Source organism: Sorex araneus, chromosome 1 (assembly GCF_027595985.1).
Source record: "Sorex araneus isolate mSorAra2 chromosome 1, mSorAra2.pri, whole genome shotgun sequence".
NCBI lineage: Eukaryota > Metazoa > Chordata > Mammalia > Eulipotyphla > Soricidae > Sorex > Sorex araneus.
In genome coordinates this window covers 450,863,949-450,883,144 of record NC_073302.1, presented here as the reverse complement: position 1 = coordinate 450,883,144, position 19,196 = coordinate 450,863,949, and the positions used below count along the sequence as shown (strand labels likewise).

At 63.7% G+C, this 19,196-nt stretch overlaps 1 protein-coding gene across 3 annotated transcripts in view; it reads right to left on the bottom strand.

The window, feature by feature from the left end:
- Window positions 1-18,917, bottom strand: part of GALNT11 (polypeptide N-acetylgalactosaminyltransferase 11) — a 30,605-nt gene extending 11,688 nt beyond the window's left edge. For 2 of the 3 annotated variants that reach the window (XM_055144652.1, XM_055144666.1), the window contains exons 1-2: window positions 18,747-18,917; window positions 1,221-1,543 (exon numbers count right to left, since the gene is read on the bottom strand). In XM_055144652.1, the coding sequence (XP_055000627.1) occupies window positions 1,221-1,506 (286 nt within the window). In that variant the 5' untranslated portion in view covers window positions 1,507-1,543; window positions 18,747-18,917. Of the gene's footprint in view, window positions 1-1,220; window positions 1,544-7,788; window positions 7,955-18,746 lie in introns of those variants that run through there. The other variant, XM_055144658.1, reaches the window with a different exon arrangement.
- Between the last annotated feature and the right edge of the window lie 279 nt (window positions 18,918-19,196).

Here is a 19,196-nt window from a genome sequence, read left to right as displayed (position 1 = left end):
TCTCTGGCTCTCCGCTGCCTGTGCCTGCAGCTCAGACCAGCAATCGCCTCGGTCTTCTGACGCACACACAGTGTCTCGAGACACCCAGCCGAGCCCGTCGGCCCGCCCGGCGGGAGAGGCCGTGCTGCTGCTCCGGCTGCTCGTGTCCCGGCCGGCGCCCAGCACTGCCCTCGGGCCCAGGTGGGACAGTGTGGTCGCGGTGTGGCTGTGCGTCGCACAACTGTGGTGCGAGGGTCACACTCGGGAGCTCAGGGAGTCCCGAGTCACTCTCGGGAGCCCCACCCCGAACCCACTCCCCGGCCCACAATGCTACTGCACGGAAGTTCTGCCGAACTATGCGTGACTCCAAAGGCCGTCACGCGTGGTCTCGGGTGTCCGACGGCCAGAAGGCCCGTGTCACGGAAGCCGAGGCCGAGACCAGACTGTTCCTGTCAGGCCACACCCAGCTGTGCTCAGGGCTCCGGCCTGGCTCTGCACTCGGGAGCACTGCTGAGGGGCCCCCGGCAGTGCCAGGGGCAAACCTGGGCCTCCTGCTCTGGGGGGGGGGGCTTCCTGCACCCCCTCCCCCCGATACTGAGTTCCGAAACAGTTTCTATCCTGTGAACTCTTGACTGTAACAGCCCTAGAGTTAAATACAGTCCAGCATCTTAACGACTCTTACAAGGATCACAACCGAGAAGCCTTATTGGACACAAGCAATCCGGGCTTATCTGCAGACCCGCGGGTCTCCGCCCTGTCCTGGTAAACTGCCTTTCAAACACGCTGGACAAGCCACGTCACCTTCCCAACCAACTTCTCTCCCCTGTTAGGCAACAGTAGCGATTAAAGCCCCCCCAGAGGGGCACGAGCCGGCACAGCAGGCACCCGGCTTGCCCTGCATGTGGCAGGCCGGGGCTGACCGCTGGTCCCCACGTGGCCCCCTCCCACCCGGAGAGACCCCTGAGCGCCACTCCAGTGTGGCCCAAAGACAAAACATACAAAATAAACTCCTAAGGCCTCTTCCCCGTGGCCCAGCCTCTCTCTGGCCTCAGACGTGCTCCCTTTCCTCCTGCTCGGGGTCTCCCGAGCAGCTCCCGAGTCCTCATGAAACGGGAAAGTCGGACCCGGACCACTGACCTGACGGGAGTCGCCAAACTCCGAGGGTCCGGCTCAGGGTCTGACAAGCCCATCAGCGGAGAGGAAAGACGCAGCCCTCGGGGGGAGGGCGGGGAGACACTCACCCAGCTCGGACGAGAGCTTCAGGCTGTCCTTCTCCGGGTCGTCCACACCGTTACTGTCGAGCTCGTGCGCTCGGAACTCTGACTCCAGCACTTGACTCGGACCCCGGGTGAATCGCGGGTAGAACTTCTTGGGGAAGGGTCCGTGGGGCCCGGCCCCCTTGATGGGCACATTCTTCCGAGGCTGAGTCACGTCACTAAAGTTGAAATAGACGAACAGCACGACCGTCCAGGTGGCCGAGGTGAAGAGGCACCCGTAACAGAAGTACCGCGCCGTGGCACTCCCCATCACAGCCCTGGCTCAGCCGGGGGGCATCTTCAGTGTCCTGGAGGGGGAAAGGAGGCTCAGCCCTGGGGACCGCGCCCAGAAAGGCTCGAGGGGAACCAGCAGCCGGCCGAGGAGTCCGCCAGCGCGGGGCACAGGCCCGGGCCCGGAGTCCACCCCAGCGCGGCCCGAACCCCCCAGGAGGGTCTGACTTCGTGGGGGAAATACCAGCTCGCTCGTCGTGGCCGTGCAAAGTCCCCTTCTGCTGTGAAACTTAACCCAAGGGTCCTAACAGGCGGTCGCCAATCAGCAGCTGGGGCAGAGCCCCGCCCCGGGGCCACTCGAGACGCCGGAGCCGCGCTCAAGCACGGAGAGGAATCCAGGGACTCCGCTCCTCCTCCTCCTCCCTCCGACGGTCTCTCCCCCCTTTCTTTCCCGGCTCCTGCTGGGTCCGCCCGAGCCCGTGCGCAGACGTGCTCGGAACTGCGCTCTGCAGCCGCGCGCGGCGCAGGTGCGGGGAGAGACCCAGGGGCGCCACTCGCACACAGTGTGCTGGTTTCTAAGTATCAAACACCTCCTTACTGGTGCTGCTTCGGGGTCGCACGCAGCGGTGATCAGGGGACTGTGTGGGGTCAGCACGGGCAGGACAAGCGCCCCCTGCTATGTTACCGCTCCAGTCCCTAAGTCAGCACCTCGCAAGCTCCACTGCCAGAGAGACCCGTGCGGAGGCCAGGAAGGCAACACGGAGACGGAGGGGTTTCCCTGCTTGCTGCCGCGGACCCCAGGCCAACCCCCGGCACCGCAGAGACCCCGGCAAGCCAGGAAACACACCGCGCACTACAAGGACGAACCAACACCCCTCGCCCCGCCCCAGCCCATGGCCAGTTCAGGCTGGTTTTCTCGGTGGCTCCACAGCTGGCTCTGTGCCACGGAGTCCGGGCGAGGCTCGGGGGCCGGACATGGTGGCGGGAACTGGCCCCGGCTTGGCTGGCGTGAGCAAGCCCCCCCGGACTATCTCTCCGGCCCTTCAGTCAGTACGTTATGCCGTAAGCTGACCACCAGGACCCCCCAGCCGCCAGAGCTCTGGGTACGAAGGCCAGAGGCTGCTCGAGCGCCAAGCAGAAAGCGCCCGCCAGGCCGGCGGGCAGGCTGGCCCTCGGGAAGGCCCCGGGAAGGCCGGGCCAGGCCTGTGCAGTGACCTGCAGCGCGGCGTGAGCACGGGGCTGGCGGATGCGCCTCGGACCTGCTGTGCCGTGTGCCGGGGCTGTCGCTTGGTCAGCGGCCCGGGCTGGGAAGGGGGTCAGCGGCCCGGGCTGGGAAGGGGGTCAGCGGCCCGGGCTGGGTAGGGGGTCAGCGGCCCGGGCTGGGTAGGGGGGCTGGGAAGGGGGTCAGCGGCCCGGGCTGGGTAGGGGGTCGGCGGCCCGGGCTGGGTAGGGGGTCAGCGGCCCAGGCTGGGTAGGGGGGCTGGGAAGGGGGTCGGCGGCCCGGGCTGGGTAGGGGGTCAGCGGCCCGGGCTGGGTAGGGGGTCACGGGGGCTTCCCGGAACAACGGGCAGGAAGCGCGCTGACGGGGCCCAGGAACTCGAGCGGGGACACAGTCCTCAGCACCGCCCGAGCCCACAGCCCCCCCCTCTGGGCACAGACAGAACAGGGAGTTACGGGCGGGGGGACCCCCAGGCCGCCCGAGACGCCGTGAGCTCCCGGAGACGAGTTCCCCGACGGGCGCGGGAGTTACTGGCTCCCGCTGACAGAGCAGCTGCTCGTCTCGGAAACTGGACACGGAGAACCGCAGGGCCGGCCCGGGCCCAGAATCGGGCCGTCTCTGTCTTACAGACGGAGGCTTCAAACCCCACGGGAAGGCTGCTGAAGAGGGAGACAGCTGGTTTTTTTTTTTTTAAGTTTTGTTTGTTTGCTTCTTGGGTCCCACCAGCGACGCACAGGGCTTGCTCCTGGCTCTGCACTCAGGAATCACTCCCAGAGGTGCTGGGGGACCGTACGGGATGCCGGAGGTCGATCCTAGGTCGGCCGCATGCAAGGCAAACGCCCTCCCCACTGAACTATCGCTCCGGCCCTGGTTCAGAACTATTGTTAAATTGAAAAATCCTTATGGGTTTTTTATTTTTTTGGGGGAGCACTTCCCAAGGAGTGCTCAGGGGACCTCAGCCACCAGGGCCCACCAGCTGAGGGGCGCACACGAGCAGCTCGGCCTCCTGCTCTGAGACACAGCCCGGCGAGGGCTCTGCGGTGGCACCGCGTGCAGGCGTGTGGCCCCAGGCCCAGTTCCCGGCCCGGCCGAGTGCCCAGACAAGTGATGGCTCTTAGTCCTCAGGAGCTGAGAGGCTTCTCTGCTGGTTCTTTGTTTTGGTCCTTGGGTCTCACGGCTGATGGGGCTGGGGGACCACACCGGGCGCAGGGCTGGGGCCCCGGCCTGTCCCCTTCCCGGGCTCCCAGTGTCCACCTGCTTCCCCACTTCCATCCGTCCTGGACGGAACCGCTAGAGTACCTGACCGAAGGCTAACGATCTGACATCATTTTTGTAAGTGAAAGTGGGTCTAAAATTAGTGGTTTAGCGTGAGGCCAGGCCAGGGCTAAGGGACTGGCCCCGCGTACAGCGGCCCAGGCGGGGTCCGGGCTCCGCCTCGGAGGGTCCCTGAGCAGCATCAGGAGTGGCCCCAAAATGAGCAAAAAGCACAGGAAGGAGTTTTTCAGGAAAGACAATCTCTGCCGAGTGGCTCCAGCTCAGACCGGACCCCAGTGGCGCAGACGCCCCCACGCCACTCAACTGTCCTCCAGACCCTGGGAAGATCAAGTCTTCCTGCTCAGCGACGGGAAAGGCCTCGAATCTAGATCATTTCACGAAAATACTCATCACCAGATTTACTTTTCAAACCAGGGGCTTAAACCTAGGAAGAGGGGCTGGAGCAATAGCACAGCGGGGAGGGCGTTTGCCTTGCACGCGGCCAACCCGGGTTCGATTCCCAGCATCCCATATGGTCCCCTGAGCACCGCCAGGAGTAATCCCTGAGTGCAGAGCCAGGAGTAACCCCTGTGCATCACCGGGTGTGACCCAAAAAGCAAAAAAAAAAAAAACACCTAGAAAGAGAGACGTGTTTGGGGAAGGAAAGTAACGGCGAGCTCCCTGCTGGGGGGAGGGGCTCTGCCCCACTGAAGCTGGTTCTTCATAAAGGGAACGAGAAGCCAGAGAGCAGAATCCGAACATCTAAGAAACGTGGGACCTTCTGCTCGAGGTGCCACCGTCCCAGGGGAGGCTGCTGGGCTGGCGTCCCTGGGCCTCGGGGGAGGGGAGGCTGGCCCGTGCACGTCTTCCACATCCTTCCGGCCACTCTGAGAGGTGCCGGCGAGCAGAGCAAGAGCCCCAGGAACCAACGGGGAACACGGAGAAGCTCGGTGAGTGGCGACAGGGCCACTGAAGACATGAACAACACCAGCAAGTGCTCAGTGTCTGTCGTGACACCGTGACGGGCAGGTTCAATGGGGCAACGACAGCACAGGCCAGAGAGGGGAACAGCAGAGGCCACCGCACTCAGAGATGACGGAGAACACGGTAGCCCACAGGCACCGGCGGCCGAGGGCCGGGACCCCAGTGAAACAGACGGAATCAGGAAAACTCCAAGACATATTATATTCAAAACGACAAAATCCCAATATAAAGACAATACTGAGCGCAGCAAGGCCAAAACAGGCACGCACACACGAAGGAAAGCCTGCTAGGCAACAGCGGGTCCTTCGAGCGGGACTCGGGCCAGGGGAACAGCGAGGGGATATGCAAAACCCACTGAAACGAACAGCTGGCCAGAGGACCTACCCGGCTAGGTCTGATTCAAGCCTGGAGGAACTGCGCACTGCTTCACCGACAGGCAGCGGCGGAGCCTTGAAACCAGTTTTGCAAGAAGCGTTCGAGAGCTCTTCAAAGGACAGGAGAAACCCACGTCACGCGGCAGTCACTGCCGCGAGGCTGAGAGGTTAAACACAGCAATTCATCTCCAAAAATCAACTTTCCCTAATCTCCTGACAATTCTATTTGCCATTCCTTCCAGTTTTATCAGACCAAATAATGAGACAAATCTGTCATATGCCTGCCGAGTGAGGGCGGGGGGAGGCACCTGGGGACACTGCTGGGGGACTCGTGAGCACTGCACGCCTGCAACAACCTACAATGAACGATTCTGTAAATCCTAGTGTCTCAATAAACACTGCTGCAAAAGAGAAAAGCGCAGGCTTGTGAGAAACAGACTTTAGAGAAAGAAACTTGTGCGGTCAAGTTCAACAGAACTTAATGAACTGTCACTAGGGTTCCACAATTAAGCTGTGCTATCTGGAGTGTATTTGAATAAGAGTAGATTTTAACTTCTGTCAAAAGGATACAGGTACTCCTAAAACTGGTCAATATTTTACAGTAAATTGTAAATTGTTTATTCTGCCCAGTAAATGAAGTTACATTATTAAAGTAAGTATATATTTCACAGCAGTTTTATCGTCAGGTCTTTAAGTAAACCTGTTCTTGGTTTTAGGCGATCTCAGCTTTATTTTCAGTTCTGAAATCCTTGCTAACGAGCATGAAACATGCTTATCTGTGTCTGAAACCTTTTACTACCTATGACCAAACTTGTCCAAAATCAGAATCTAAGATTTAACTGATAAAAAGAAATCTGAGAGACGGAGACCTCCTAACCCTCTCATTAATAATTTTCTCCCTTTATACGGGAGAAATCTGCGGAGATTAAGTTGGTCTGTTAAAGGTCCGTGAGAAGACTGTTACGTAAGGGGGAATGTTCACGTGGACAGTTGTACGGGCTTTCTGAAATCACACAAAACTGCTGTGTTCTGGTCAATTCTGGGCATCTGAGAAAACTGTATGTTACAAAACTGAGCAAACTTCCTGGCCCCGTGTGTTATGAGAGCGGGAACCGTGACACACTACAGCCTTGAGCCATTTCTGGAACACTGTGTGGTCAGAGGATTCTGTGGGAAAAAGAGTTTTGACAAATATTCCAGAGTACAGATCTGGTGTGGCCCTGAAGATAAGACTGCAAAGTGTCTGAGAAAACTGGATGCTTCAAAAACTGCAGGAGAAGAAGATTTTTTTCACTCTTACTTCGGATAATTGTAAGAATGAAAAGAATGAAGTTTAAGCAAGTTTACAGTTGCAAATGCAACAACTTTTTCTTCTCTTTTTGCTGCTGAGACCCTGGTGGATTGCTTCTCAAGCAGAACTGAAACAGCCGCTTTCTCTCTGCTTGAAGATCCTAGCGTGTTATTACACTTCACCGCTGTACGTGGTAAAAGTAAACCCGACTTTTTCTCCTGTAGTAGCTCGGCCCGATACAGCGGGAAAGCTCACAGGTGGCTCTGGGACCCCCAGCCCTCTGTGGGGGTACTGTAAGGTGCAGAGGAATCCGCTGAAGGGACAAGCACAGGCGGCCCCCACCCACCCCAAGTCTGTCGCGGGAAACAGCCTGGGGGGTGCGAGAGCCAGTCACTGCAGCCCCGGGGGTGCAGGCGGGAGACCCCCCAGCCCTCCATACGGACCTGTCCCATCAGTCCGGGGCGGCCCTGACACAGTGCTCAGGAGTGACACGGCTGCCTGCTGTCTGTCCAGGTGAGCGGGGCCCAGGGGGGCCCTCCCAGATCGAGCGTCCGTCTGAAGGTGACCAGCCAAGCGCCTCGGCGGTGACCCACCAGCCACCGCAGAGACGGCAGGAGGGGTGAAGGCGGGGAGGAAAACGTGTCAGAAACGTGCCTGGTAGAGGTCAGACCTAACCCTCCTTCCTTACTGGGGGGTGTTCTGAACCCACTCGGGAGTGCTCCCTCCGGGCTGTGCTCAGTGACCCCGGCCGGCCCAGAGCGGGTCCAGTGGGGTAGGGGCTTGCCCTGCGCGTGGCCGACCTGGGCTGAATCCCCGGCACCCCGGCAGGCCCCACAGCTGTCAGCAGTGACCCCCGACACAGCCAGGACTGGGCCCGGGCCCCGCTGGGGTGAGCCGTCTCCTTCCAGCCGCCTTCCCGTCTGGGGAACCTCAAGTGCCTCTTCGCCCCGAGAGCAGGCGCCGCTGCCTTCTGCCTCACGGACCCGAGGCCACTTCTCTGCTTTCCCTCCGTGCTACAATCACAAGGCGGCAGCAGCAACATTCTCTCCGAGGCCAGGGCAGAGCAGGCCGAGAGGCCACACCTGGCAGTGCTCAGTGGGACATCGGGGACTCCTGGACGCAAGGCAGGTGCTGCCCAGCTCCCGGGCCAAACCAGCGTCCCCGCGTCTTACTGTCCATCCTGTCCGCGGAATCACCTACCGCTTCACTGCCCGCGGCTGGCAGCCATCAGGAGGAGGGTCCACACGAGCGTCTGGGGTCGATTAAGCGACAACAGCCAGGGCAGACCCTCCCATCACAAGCCTGGGGTCAGCAGGGCCCCCCAGCGCTGCCGGCCACCGGGGCCTGTTTCCAGATGCTGGACGAGCGAGAGGCCGGCCGCTGTGTCCGGAGTTTCACCCGGCCGAGACAGGGCAGGGCTTGTGCTTTTCCCCAGCCGCTGCCTGGCAGTCGCCCAGGGGTTTCCGAGGCGAGAGCAAATGTCCTGCCAGGAGGTCGGGGGCGGGCGCGGGGCGCGGGCGGGGCCCTGGCAGCCGGCAGCGAGACCCTGAGCTCAGAGAGGAGGGGGCGGGGCAGGAAGAAACAGGCTGGGCCGTGCCCCACCTCGCCCTCAACTCAACGAGACCCCCCACCGCTGCCCCCTCGTGGGCCCACGTCACGGGGCGCAGGGAGGAGGCGGCCAAGGCTGCGTCCACGTGTGCACACGCGTGGCCCGGGCCCCCCACCACAGGCCAGAACACACGGGGAATCCCCTCCGCCCCGGCACGGCTTTAACAACGTGTGTGTGTGTGTGTGTGTGTGTGTGTGTGTGTGTGTGTGTGTATGTGTGTGTGTGAACACAAAACGCACGTGGTGGGCCTCGCCTCTCAGCGGGCACACGAGGGGGCCATGGGCGGGAGGGGACGCCGGGACCAGCACCTAAGGGTCCTAAGGGCGATGCCAAGGGCGGGCGGCACCGCAGGTACCCCCAGGAAGCCGAGAAAATGGTCCTAAACCTGAGGGGGGTGGGGAGGAGGCCGCAGCAACCAACAGGCAAGTGAGAAGGGCCGGAGGCGCTATGTCCCAACTCTGATTTACCCCGTTGCTCATCATCTGCTCGAGCGGGCACCAGTAACGTCTCCACCATGAGGCTTGCCGTGACTGTTTCTGGCTTATGGAGTACGCCAGGCTCCGCCGTGCGGGCGGGATCCCCTCGGTAGCTTGCCGGGCAAGGCTTGGAAACACAGTCTGAGTAAGGCTGCAGAGAAACTCTCACGAACAGAACGAGCGGCACGCAGCAGTCAGGGGCGTGTTCGCCCGTCAGCCACGGCAGCCCCAGCCCTTAGCCCGAGCAGGGCCGCTGGGAAGGGGCTGCAGCAGCCGCAGGACGGGGCCCGTCAGGAACGGGCAACACTGGAAACCGAAACCCCGTGTACTCCGCTCACTCCCTCTCCAAGGGACCGTCGGATGAGGAAGATGCAGAGAGCCAAGGGAATCACAGGGAAGTAAATCTGCCCCGCCCGGGAACGGCTCCGGGGAAGCAGAGGGAAGGGAGCACCGTTCCCTTCCCGCTCTCCCAACGCTAGAGACGGTGCTGCCGGGGGTCACACCTTACACGCAGCCAACCCGGGGGTTGTGTTTTGTTTGTTTGTTTGTTTGTTTGCCGGGGATGGAACCCGGGCCGGCTGCACGCAGGGCTGCAGCGCTGTCGCTCCGGCCCCCAGCCAACCCTGGCCTGACCAGCGGGGCACACTAGCCCGAGCACAGAACCCGAAGCAGCCACGGGGCATGGCTCAGACACTGAGAGGAGAAGGGGAAGAACCAACAGTAACCGAAGGGTGCGGGCGCCAAGAGCTGGCTCAGAGGCCGGGGGGACTCGGCACACGCAGGAGCCCACTTTAGTCCCGGGGCCGCGTGTCCCCAGGGCAGGGCTGGAAGCGCACACCCCGCCCCCACCCCTGCCCACGAGCAGGCCCCCCCCCAAAGGAGCAGGCGAGGCGGGGAGGCAGGACTGGGATTCGGGCCTCCCCTTCGGGCAAAGGGCAGCCCAGCGCTGTCGCAAACCCAGGGGAAAATACACACGTGCAGGCGGCCACACACAAGCACAAACACCGCAAGCACACAGATGTTCTGGATCACTCAAAACACCAAACTTCCCACGGCCACGACTAGCGCCTGCTGGTACCTCGCAGAGTGCCCGTCCGGGGCCGGCCCAGTGCCGTCTCCAGCACCACACACGGTCCCAGAGCCCCTCCGAGACCGACCCCCCGGCAGAGCCAGGAGCAGCCCCGAGCCCAGCCCAGTGTGACTCAAAAACAACACAGAAACAACAAACGCTGTTGGACACATCTGGGTCACGAGACTGTAAATCTCGTGAGCTCTCTTCAATTGACTGACTGAGGCGATGGATGGGAAAGAGCTTTGCTGGTAAAGGCTTTACCGGGTCTAAACTCCAGTGAGGCTGTCAGACTAGAGACAGGAGCACTTAACACCAGCACCCAGTCAGAGACCCGCTGTGAGGTGCTTCTCGAGTCGCCCCTTCCGTCTGTCTGTCCTAGCACTCCCGCTGTGCGGAAGGCTTGTTTCTGCACTCAGGGGTGACTCGGGGGCGGGTGGGGGGGGACCACTGAGATGCCAGGGGGGTCCGCGTGCAAGGCGACCCCAGGTCCCCTTTCAGTAACAAAGACCACAACACAGGCCAGGCCCCAGAACACGCTTCGTGAATCACGTGCCGTTCACGGGGCAGCGCCGACCCCGCACTGTCACTCAACAGGTGCATCAGGCTTATTCGATCGTTTCATCCATCTTTCAGTCCCAGTCTATTAAAGGTACTGAGCAGCCCAGCAACCTTCTTCTAAAATAATCCTAAATGAAAGGCTGGTACTTGAAACACTCAGGATCACTATGTACGCCTAAGTATCGCATGCAGCTATTGGGGGGGGTAAAAAGTCAAACCCTGGGGCCGTGAGATAGGACAGCGGGCAGGGTGCTTGCCTCGACTGACCCGGTTTGATCCCAGGCACCCCACGTGATCCCCCGGCCCCAGGAGCTGGCCCTGACGCGCACAGCCAGGAGTCAGCCGTGAGCGCGGCCAGGTGTAGCCCAAACACCAAGGGGAATGTCGAAAGGTCAAAAAGCGAAAGGCAAGTGAAAGCTCACCACTGCCATGTAGTTCCCTGTTTACCGCTAAACTCTCAACCTTTATCAAACATTATATTGCCACTGTCAATCCCGCACACACAAATACAACAATCTGATTAGTGGCATTAATGACAATTTTCTTTTTATTTTTTAAAATTTTATTTATCTTTGAAAAAAATTCCTAACGTAAAAGCTGAAGATAATGAGCTATTCTGAGGCTCCGCACAAGGGACTTTCCCTCTAACCTCTGAAGCCAGGGGATTAAAACCCACGGGAGGGGTATCCCAGCCCCCGGGGTCTTAACCTGAATACACTCACTGAGAGGCTCCTTTGTGAATCAGTAACCAGGTGACACTCGGACTCCTGTCTCACGCCCCCGTCAGTCCGGGAGCAGCGGGCACCCTCGGGCTAACCTGCACTGCCCCCACGGCGCGTGCCCTCGGGCTAACCTGCACTGCCCCCACGGCGCGCGCCCTCGGGCTAACCTGCACTGCCCCCACGGCGCGCGCCAGGCTCCACTTGGTCACTCCCCGCTGCTGCCTGGCCCAGCGTGCAGAGCCCGGCTTGGCTCTCCCGATGATCCCGCCACACCCGGGACGCTTCCGACACGTCCCTCTGGAGCCGGCGGTGGCACAGGGTCAGGCCTCGGGGCCCAGCCCACCGCTGAGCACCGCTTGGAAAGGTGCCCCCGGGTGAGTAACGTTAAATAAACTCAAAACACATCCGTAAACACAAGCACTAGGTGGATCCTCATCCCTCAGCAGTGCTCCCTCTCTTCCTCACCGGGAGCCCACCCTCCTCCCTCCTGCCCTGTCCGCCCTCGGGCCTGGGGTGCTGGGCAGGCCTCGCACCCCGCCAGTCCTGTGCCGCCTGCAGTGTCTGGGTCGGGTCAGGGGCCGGAGGGGACGTGGCGCGGGGGGCCTGCCCAGGACCCTCCACCAGCAGCAATGCCAGGAGCAGTGCCCGGGGCTCCCGCCACGTCTCCGTCTCCCCTGCCGGTCCACGCGCTCCTAAACAGACAGTGCAGCCCGGCCCACCCCCACGGCGAGACCCCTGCCGTCTGCGGCCCGCCCAGCCGTGTTCTCCGCACCCCTGCAGCAGAGGGGACACCGCCGGCTGGCGAGGGCTGTCCCCGCCTGCACGAGCCCCAGGGCGCGGGGACGACTCACCCGGGACACCGGGCCGTGAAGCCCCGGCCTCAGAGCCAGACTCGACAGCGGCGGGTCACGGGGTCGGGGCTGACAGGTGGGCGCAGGGCGGAGGCGCGGCTGGACTCCGCCCCCTGGCCGTGCCCCCAGCCCACCCCGCCCCTGCCGGTCCTGGACTCCTTTCTGAGGAAGAGCCCCTCCCCGCGGAGACCTGCTCCCCGTTTCCTTCTCAGCGGGAGCAGCCGGGAGCGAGTGGTGGGACAGAAACGGTTCCGGGCCAGGACGGGCCTCGCGCTGGACGCCGTGGCCGACCCCGCGTGCTCCCCGCAAGGAACCGCTGCTTTGGACACAGCTCTGAACACTCCCTCGCCCAAGCTCCGGGTCTCTGTTGTTCCCGCCCCCCCCCCGCCCCCAGGGACCCCGCAGAGCTGGGGCTCAACCTGGGCTGAGCACGTGCAGGCCCGGCCCTGCCCTTCCTCCTCCCCTGGAGCTCGGGGGAAATGCTCAAAGGGAAAATGCTCGGAAGGTCGAGGCTGCAGCCTGGGAGGGCGGCTCCCCTGGGGGTGCTGAGTCTGGCCGGGCCTGGGAGCCCCGACTCCCACGCCAGGCCCAGCCCGGGGAGCGTGGAGGCCTCCTCGCCACGCGCCCCTCCCTGCACACCAGGACCCCAGCCCTGCCGCTGCCGTCTCTGCCCACCTCATTCGGTGCCATCTCAGTCCCGCCACCAACGGGCCCGTCCCCGCTCCTGCCAGTCTCCGGAACACGGGGCACGAGCGCCCCCTGGGCAGGGCGGGGGCGAGGAGCTGCCGGGGGCTGCAGCACACACACCGTGAGGTCCCAGCAGCCACCAGACATGCGACCTCCCGCCCCGGGGGCAGGTGCGACCCGGCACCTGGGCGCCAGCAAGCCCGGGGCCAGCGGCCAGGCACACCCGAGCCCCGGCCCCACCGAAGCCACGGAGTGGAGGGAAAGCCAGTCCGCGCCCGCAGTGAGGAGCGCGGTTCCCACCAAGACCCCGGTACTGGCGGTCTCCCCCCAGCCCCACCCCTGCTCACCCTCCCCCCTCACCCACACAGGCCAGAGCACACGGGAAGACACGGCTCAGGGGCAGAGCGCCGGCCTGCCGGGAGGGGGCCCCGGGTCCCGCCCCCGCGCCACAGACACAGACAGCTCAAAGTTTACTCCTGGAGAGACCCAAACTTGGTAGAAACTAAGCGACTTAATAAATCCTTACGTATCAGTGCTTTATTCCTAAGCAGGAAGCTTCGCTGTTGAAGAGAAATATAGACCCCAAGGGGAGTTTTTATTTATTTTCAGGTTTTTTTTTTTTTTTTGCTTTTTGGGTCACACCCGGCGATGCTCAGGGGTTACTCCTGGCTTTGCACTCAGGAGTTACTCCTGCTGGTGCTCGGGGGACCACATGGGATGCTGGGAATTGAACCCCAGTTGGCCGTGTGCAAGGCAAACGCCCTCCCCGCTGTACTATCGCTCCGGCCCCCAAATGGAGTTTTTAATGCCAACCCCCACCCAGGCTCTGATTCCTAAACTAACGGTAGTTCCCGTCTCTCCCTGAAAGAGAATCTTCATCTGCCTGTTGTCTGGGGCTGGGGCCATGCCTGCGGGGCTGTGCTGGGCCCGGGGCGCGGGGGCTGGAAGGCCCGTGGGGTGCCGGGACCGAGCCTGGTCGGCCACGGTAAGGGTGTAGCCCCCACCAGCTCTTTGGCTCTCAAGGAGAGTTTTAAGCTGATGGACGAGGGGCTTCCCGGGCAGCACGGACGGGGCAGTCCGAGCGGGACCCCCGACCTCCCCCAAGAGCACTGGCCGGCTGAGACTCCTGTAAGCACCTGCCCGCGCTCTCCGGCCCTGCCGAGAAGACGCCAGACCCCTCGGGCCTGAGCACTCGCTCAGGAGTGCTCCACTGACCAGCCGACTTCTGCCTCTTAACCGGCAACTCTTCTCACTCCCAGCAAACTGCGAAACAGGCAGCAAAGCATGCGGGGAGCAGACACGGTGGGCGGGTGGGAGCACGGGCCGCGGCGGGCTCTGGGCTCCGAGACCCCACGGGACCCCAGCACTGCGTGTGCCGGCCCCAGGGAACAGCGGGGTCTTGCTGAAGAGCCGCAACAATTCCTTATACTCCAAGTAAAGGGCATTCCAAGGGGGGGAGTTGAGTCAGCGAGTGAGGGCAGGAGGAGGCCCAGCCAACCCCCAGCGGAAGGACCCCCAAGGGCCACCAGCCTGTCTCCAAACCAAAACTCGAAGCAATACATTTCCTTAAAACTGAAAGTTATTAGGCAGTTTCACCCTGAAGTAACCATTAAGCAGGCGCAGGGTATAAGCATCAGATTCGGCCTATGTGATAATCAGACCCACCCCAGGCCCGAACCAACAAGATGCAAAAGATTTGAGATCCGAATTCAGGAACCTGCGCTTCCACCTCAGGAATCCGGAGTTAGAGCAATACAGACCCTCCTGGGAAAAGAGCGGAGCAGAAGTTAATGAAATGACACACAGGAAAATAAGAGAAAAATGAAGTAAACCAAACGTCAGCTCTTTCAGACAAGGGACAAAACTGACAAACTCACCGACAGGCCCGTCACCGTCCTCCCAGGGAGGACAAAGCCAGGAATGAGGAAGGGCGGCAGCACCCGCCCCTAGGGCATGAGGGAGGGGCTGGGGGCGGTATGTAGGGAAGGGCGACTGCCTCTACAGGGCCGGGACTGGGTGCTGAGTTCAGGACGGGGTACTGAGTTCGGGACTGGGTACTGAGTTCGGGACTGGGTACTGAGTTTGGGACAGGGCACTGAGTTCGGGACTGGGCACTGAGTTCAGGACTGGGCACTGAGTTCGGGACGGGGTACTGAGTTCGGGACTGGGTACTGAATTCGGGACTGGGCACTGAGTTCGGGACTGGGCACTGAGTTCGGGACGGGGTACTGAGTTCGGACTGGGTACTGAATTCGGGACGGGGTACGGGGTTTGGTCCCAGGCATCCCCTGTGGTCCCCCGGCGCGGCCAGGAATGCCTTCTGAGGGCAGATCAGTGAGGACTAACCCCCGGGCTATGCTGCAGGGTGTGGCCCAAAGGCCAGGTAAATCAGTGGGGGGGTGCAGCTGCTCCCACAAGCGCCCGCCGGAGGCGAGCAGGACAGGACTCTCTGCAGGAGGAGGGGGCGGCTCAGAGGCCGGGAGGGGGGACGCGGCCGGTGAGGTGCCGGGACCTTCGGGGGCGACCAGTCCCGCACTGTGCGTGGGTGAAGACCAGCACCCGCGCCGCTCACCCAGGAGACTAAACTCTGCAAACAAACACACATCCCTCAGGAGCTCAGGGCCGCAGGACAGGAGGAACGTGGCTTCAACGACAGCAGCTCAGGCAGGCGGGGCAAGGGCGCTGCCGTGCGCTGGCTCCCGGCACAGGAGCGGCTGCACGCGGGGTGCACGGGGCCCACACAGCCGCCCGCACAACGCCCCGGGAGCAACGCTGGGGGAAGGCTCGGGACACTGCGAGACGGGGCTCGGCCTGACGTCACAGCTGGCGGCTACACAGACGGCTGCACGCACACGCGCGCGCGCACACACACGTGCACATACACACGCACACACACGCGCGCACACACACATACACACACGCACACGCGCATACACACAAACACGCACACACACATGCACGCGCACACACATACGCACACACATGCACGCACACACACGCACACGCGCACACACATGCACACACACGTGCACACACACGCGCACACACACATGCACACACGCACACGGGGCTAGTCAGCACAGATTCTAAGACACACACGCATGTACAATGGTTAATGTGTACATTAATGTGTACATGCATGTGCACGTACAAGGGTTAGTACAGACACATGGCTGCTACCCAGAAGAACGACACCCCAGGAATGACAGCATCCCCGCACCCGAGCCTGGGTACCCCCGGCACCTTGAATGAAAGGAATCGAGTCCTTCAGAAAGAGGAATCCGGCCCTGGGGGCAGGAGAGGCCGAAACAAGCCTGAAAGAGGAACAAGACCCGCAGAGTCGGCCTGCTAGGGCGCCCCGGGGGGTGTGCCTCTCTGGGCGCTGGCTCTGCTGTAAATGGGGGGGCGGGGGGGGGGTCACAGCGGGAGGACCAACGCTCTCCCTGCAGTGCTCGAGAAGCCGGAGCAAACCCAACCCGGCGGGCGGGAGAAGGCGGGAGACGACACTTGACCCAAGCGCTGAGGGGCGGGGGGGGGACCCAGGCTGGGAGGGGTGGGCGCGGGCACCCGTCCGGCAGAGACCAGCCCTCCGAGGGAGCCCCGGGCCGGGAGAGGGGCCGGCCCAAGATGAGCAGCCATGTCTCCACTGAACTTGGACAACAGGAACTTACTTTCTGTTCCCTTTTGTAGGTTCTACGGGGCCCGCCCGGCGGTGCTCGGGGCCCGCCCGGCGGTGCTCAGACCGCACCCGGCTCTGCACGCAGGCGTCCCTCCTGGAGGCCCCACCACGTTCCAGGGATCGAACCTGGGCCAGCTGCCTGCAGGGCAGAGTCCTGCACCCCACCCCCTCTTCAGTTTGACTTTTAAAGTTACGATGCCTCGGGGGTTGGGATGATAGACACCGGCAGGGCACTCGCCTCGCACGCCCACCAGGCTGCGCCCCCCGGGCCTCTGAGCCTCAGGAGTGCTCCCTGAGCACGGTGCCAGGGCAGGCCCTGGGCGTGTGCATGCGGCCCCCCAGGAGATCTGAAAAGGCCTCACGACCACGTAAGCGCCGTGGCAACAAGTCCACTCTGACGGCAACGTGACAGGCACCCCTGCCCCCACACCCACCTTCCCGCTCCAACACGAGGAACACGGGGAGGCCCCTGGCATGGGGCACCCAGCACAGGCGCGGGAACACCCGGAGCCCGCACACAAACAGCCCAGCCCTGCACGGGGAGGCTGGTGCCACCCCCAGGGCCCGGGGGGCCTGGAGCACCGCCAAGAGGGTGACCCCGGGCAGCGAGCCAGAGCAGCCAGTGGGCACCACTGAGCTCACAAACCGACAACCAAGACACAGGAGCGAAACGCGACTCCCTGGGGCCTGCCCCACCCGACGCCACGGGCCCTGGGGGGGGGCAGAGCAGACGGCACAAGGCTCAGCCCGGAGTGACGCGTGTTTCCCGGTGAGTGCGGGGCCGAGCCGGGACGCCAGGGGCCCGTGGCGCGGGTCAGCAGGAAGGCCACGGCAAGGGCGGACACTGGCCCCTGGGCCCACTCTGGCCGGCAGGCGTGTTTCTCCGCGTCTGCTGGAGAGCCGCCCCCCAGAGCTGCACCCAGGACCCCCGACTCAGCCTCTCAGGGGCGCCTCCGCCAGTGCTCAGGGCCTGGGGAGTCACAGGAGTAGGCTGTGTGCTCGCGTGACCGGCCTGCGGGCAGAGGCGGGCACCTCGGGTCCCCGAGCCCCCCGAGTCGGGAGTGAGCCCCGAGCACCAAGCGTGGCCCCGGGAGTGAGCCCTGAGCACCAAGTGTGGCCCCGAACCAAACCGGCCCTTCAAGCTCTCATCAGCGATTTCGCTTCCTCTAGCAAAGGGACCCGGGAAGAAACAACAGCTCGGCCGGGAAGGCCAGCGCACCCTCAGCCAGCCGCACGGGGGGCCGCTAGGGCACAGCGAGAAGGAGGGCGCCTGCCTGGCACCTGGCACCTGGCACCCAGCCCACGGGGCTCAGTCCCCGGCATCCCGTGCGGGCCCCTGAGGCCGGGGGAAGGGATTCCCAGTGCCGGCCTCTGAAGCACCCTGGGTGGGCCCAAGCGAGTTCACACCCCGGACACAAATGCCGGGCTGCCCCACAGAAGGGCGGCCACCACGTGTCTGCCGGGCCGAGACTATGCAAAGGGCAGGGGGCACGGTCTGCGGCCAGGGAACCGGGTCGTCCCTGGCACAGTCCCTGCTGAGTGACCCCAGAACAAAATCACAGGGGCTGGCGAGGTCACAGAATAGGTGGGTGCTCCCAGAGCCAGCCAGGCTCACCCCGGCACCCCCAGAGGGTCCCTGGAGCAGGCGTGATCCCAGAGCAGGGACGGGAGGAGCCCTGAGCACCGTTGGGGGTTCCCCCTCCAAAAGAAATCCCTAAGGAAAGAAAAAGCAGTTGTTCATCCACACAGGTGATGGATTCTGAGGGGGCGAGAGGGGTGCCAACCCCCCAGCACAGGTCTCCCGGGACGCGGCAGGAGGACCCACGTGCAGAAGCGCCCAGAGGGCCGGGAAGACGAGGAGCACTCTTGCACGAGTCTAGCTCCACGCCTTCAAGTGAGAGCTACCGGGGCCAAACTGGGGTTTTTGTGCTTTTTTTAGGGGGGCCACATGGGGTCAAACCCGGGTCTCCCGCCTGCAAGGCTCCTTCACCCCTGCACCACCCCAGGGCCCACTCCCCTTCTCCCCAGGGGTGCCTGGCCCTGTGGGGTCAGACCCCGCGCCCGCAGGCCGCACCCCGAGGGCAAGCTTCCACCGGGTCCGGGTCCCAGCGCCCCCACGTCAGCGACAGGCGTGGGGGATCCAGGGTGCCCCCTCGGCCTGGGGTCTAAACCCGCGGGGATGCCCCCCTCGGCCCAGGGTCTACACTCGCGGGGATTCCCCCCTCGACCCAGGGTCTACAATAACGGCCGCCCCCCTCGGTCCAGCGTCTGCACTCACGGGGTGCCCCGGCCCGGGGTCTACACTCGCGGGACGCCCCAGCCCAGGATCTACACTCGCAGACCCACCCGGCCCGGGGTCTACACCCGCGGGACGCCCCAGCCCAGGATCTACACTCGCAGACCCCCCCCAGTCCGGGATGTACACTCGCGGGACGCCCCCCCCCCACAGCTCCGGTCTACACTCGCGGCCCCCGGGCGGGGTCTACACTAGCGGCCCCACTCACCCCGCCGCGGGCCGCGCACGGCCGCCCTCCGGGCCTCGGGCCGTGGCATCCCGTGCACGCGCCCAGCCCGGGTCCGAGCCGCCTCCCTGCAGCGCGCCGGCCGGGAAGAAACGCCGCAGCGCGCGCCGGCGCCCGCGGGCTCGGCCCCTCCGCGCGTGCGCGCGCCCGCCGGCCCCGCCCCGTCACGTGGCGCGTCGACACCCCCGCCCCGTCACGTGGCGAGCCGGCCCCGCCCCAGTCAGTCACGTGGCGCGCCTGCCCCCGCCCCGCCCCGTCACGTGGCGCGCCCGGCGCAGTGACGTCGCCTTGAGGGGCGGCGGCGTGGGGGCTCGCGCGCGGGGCGGGGGCGGGGGTCCTTGGCCGCGCGGCCTCCCGGAAGCCCCGCCCCCTGCGCGTCCTCCGCTGTCCGGCGCCTCGGGGCGCGGGGGGTGCCCGGGGAGACGCGACCGC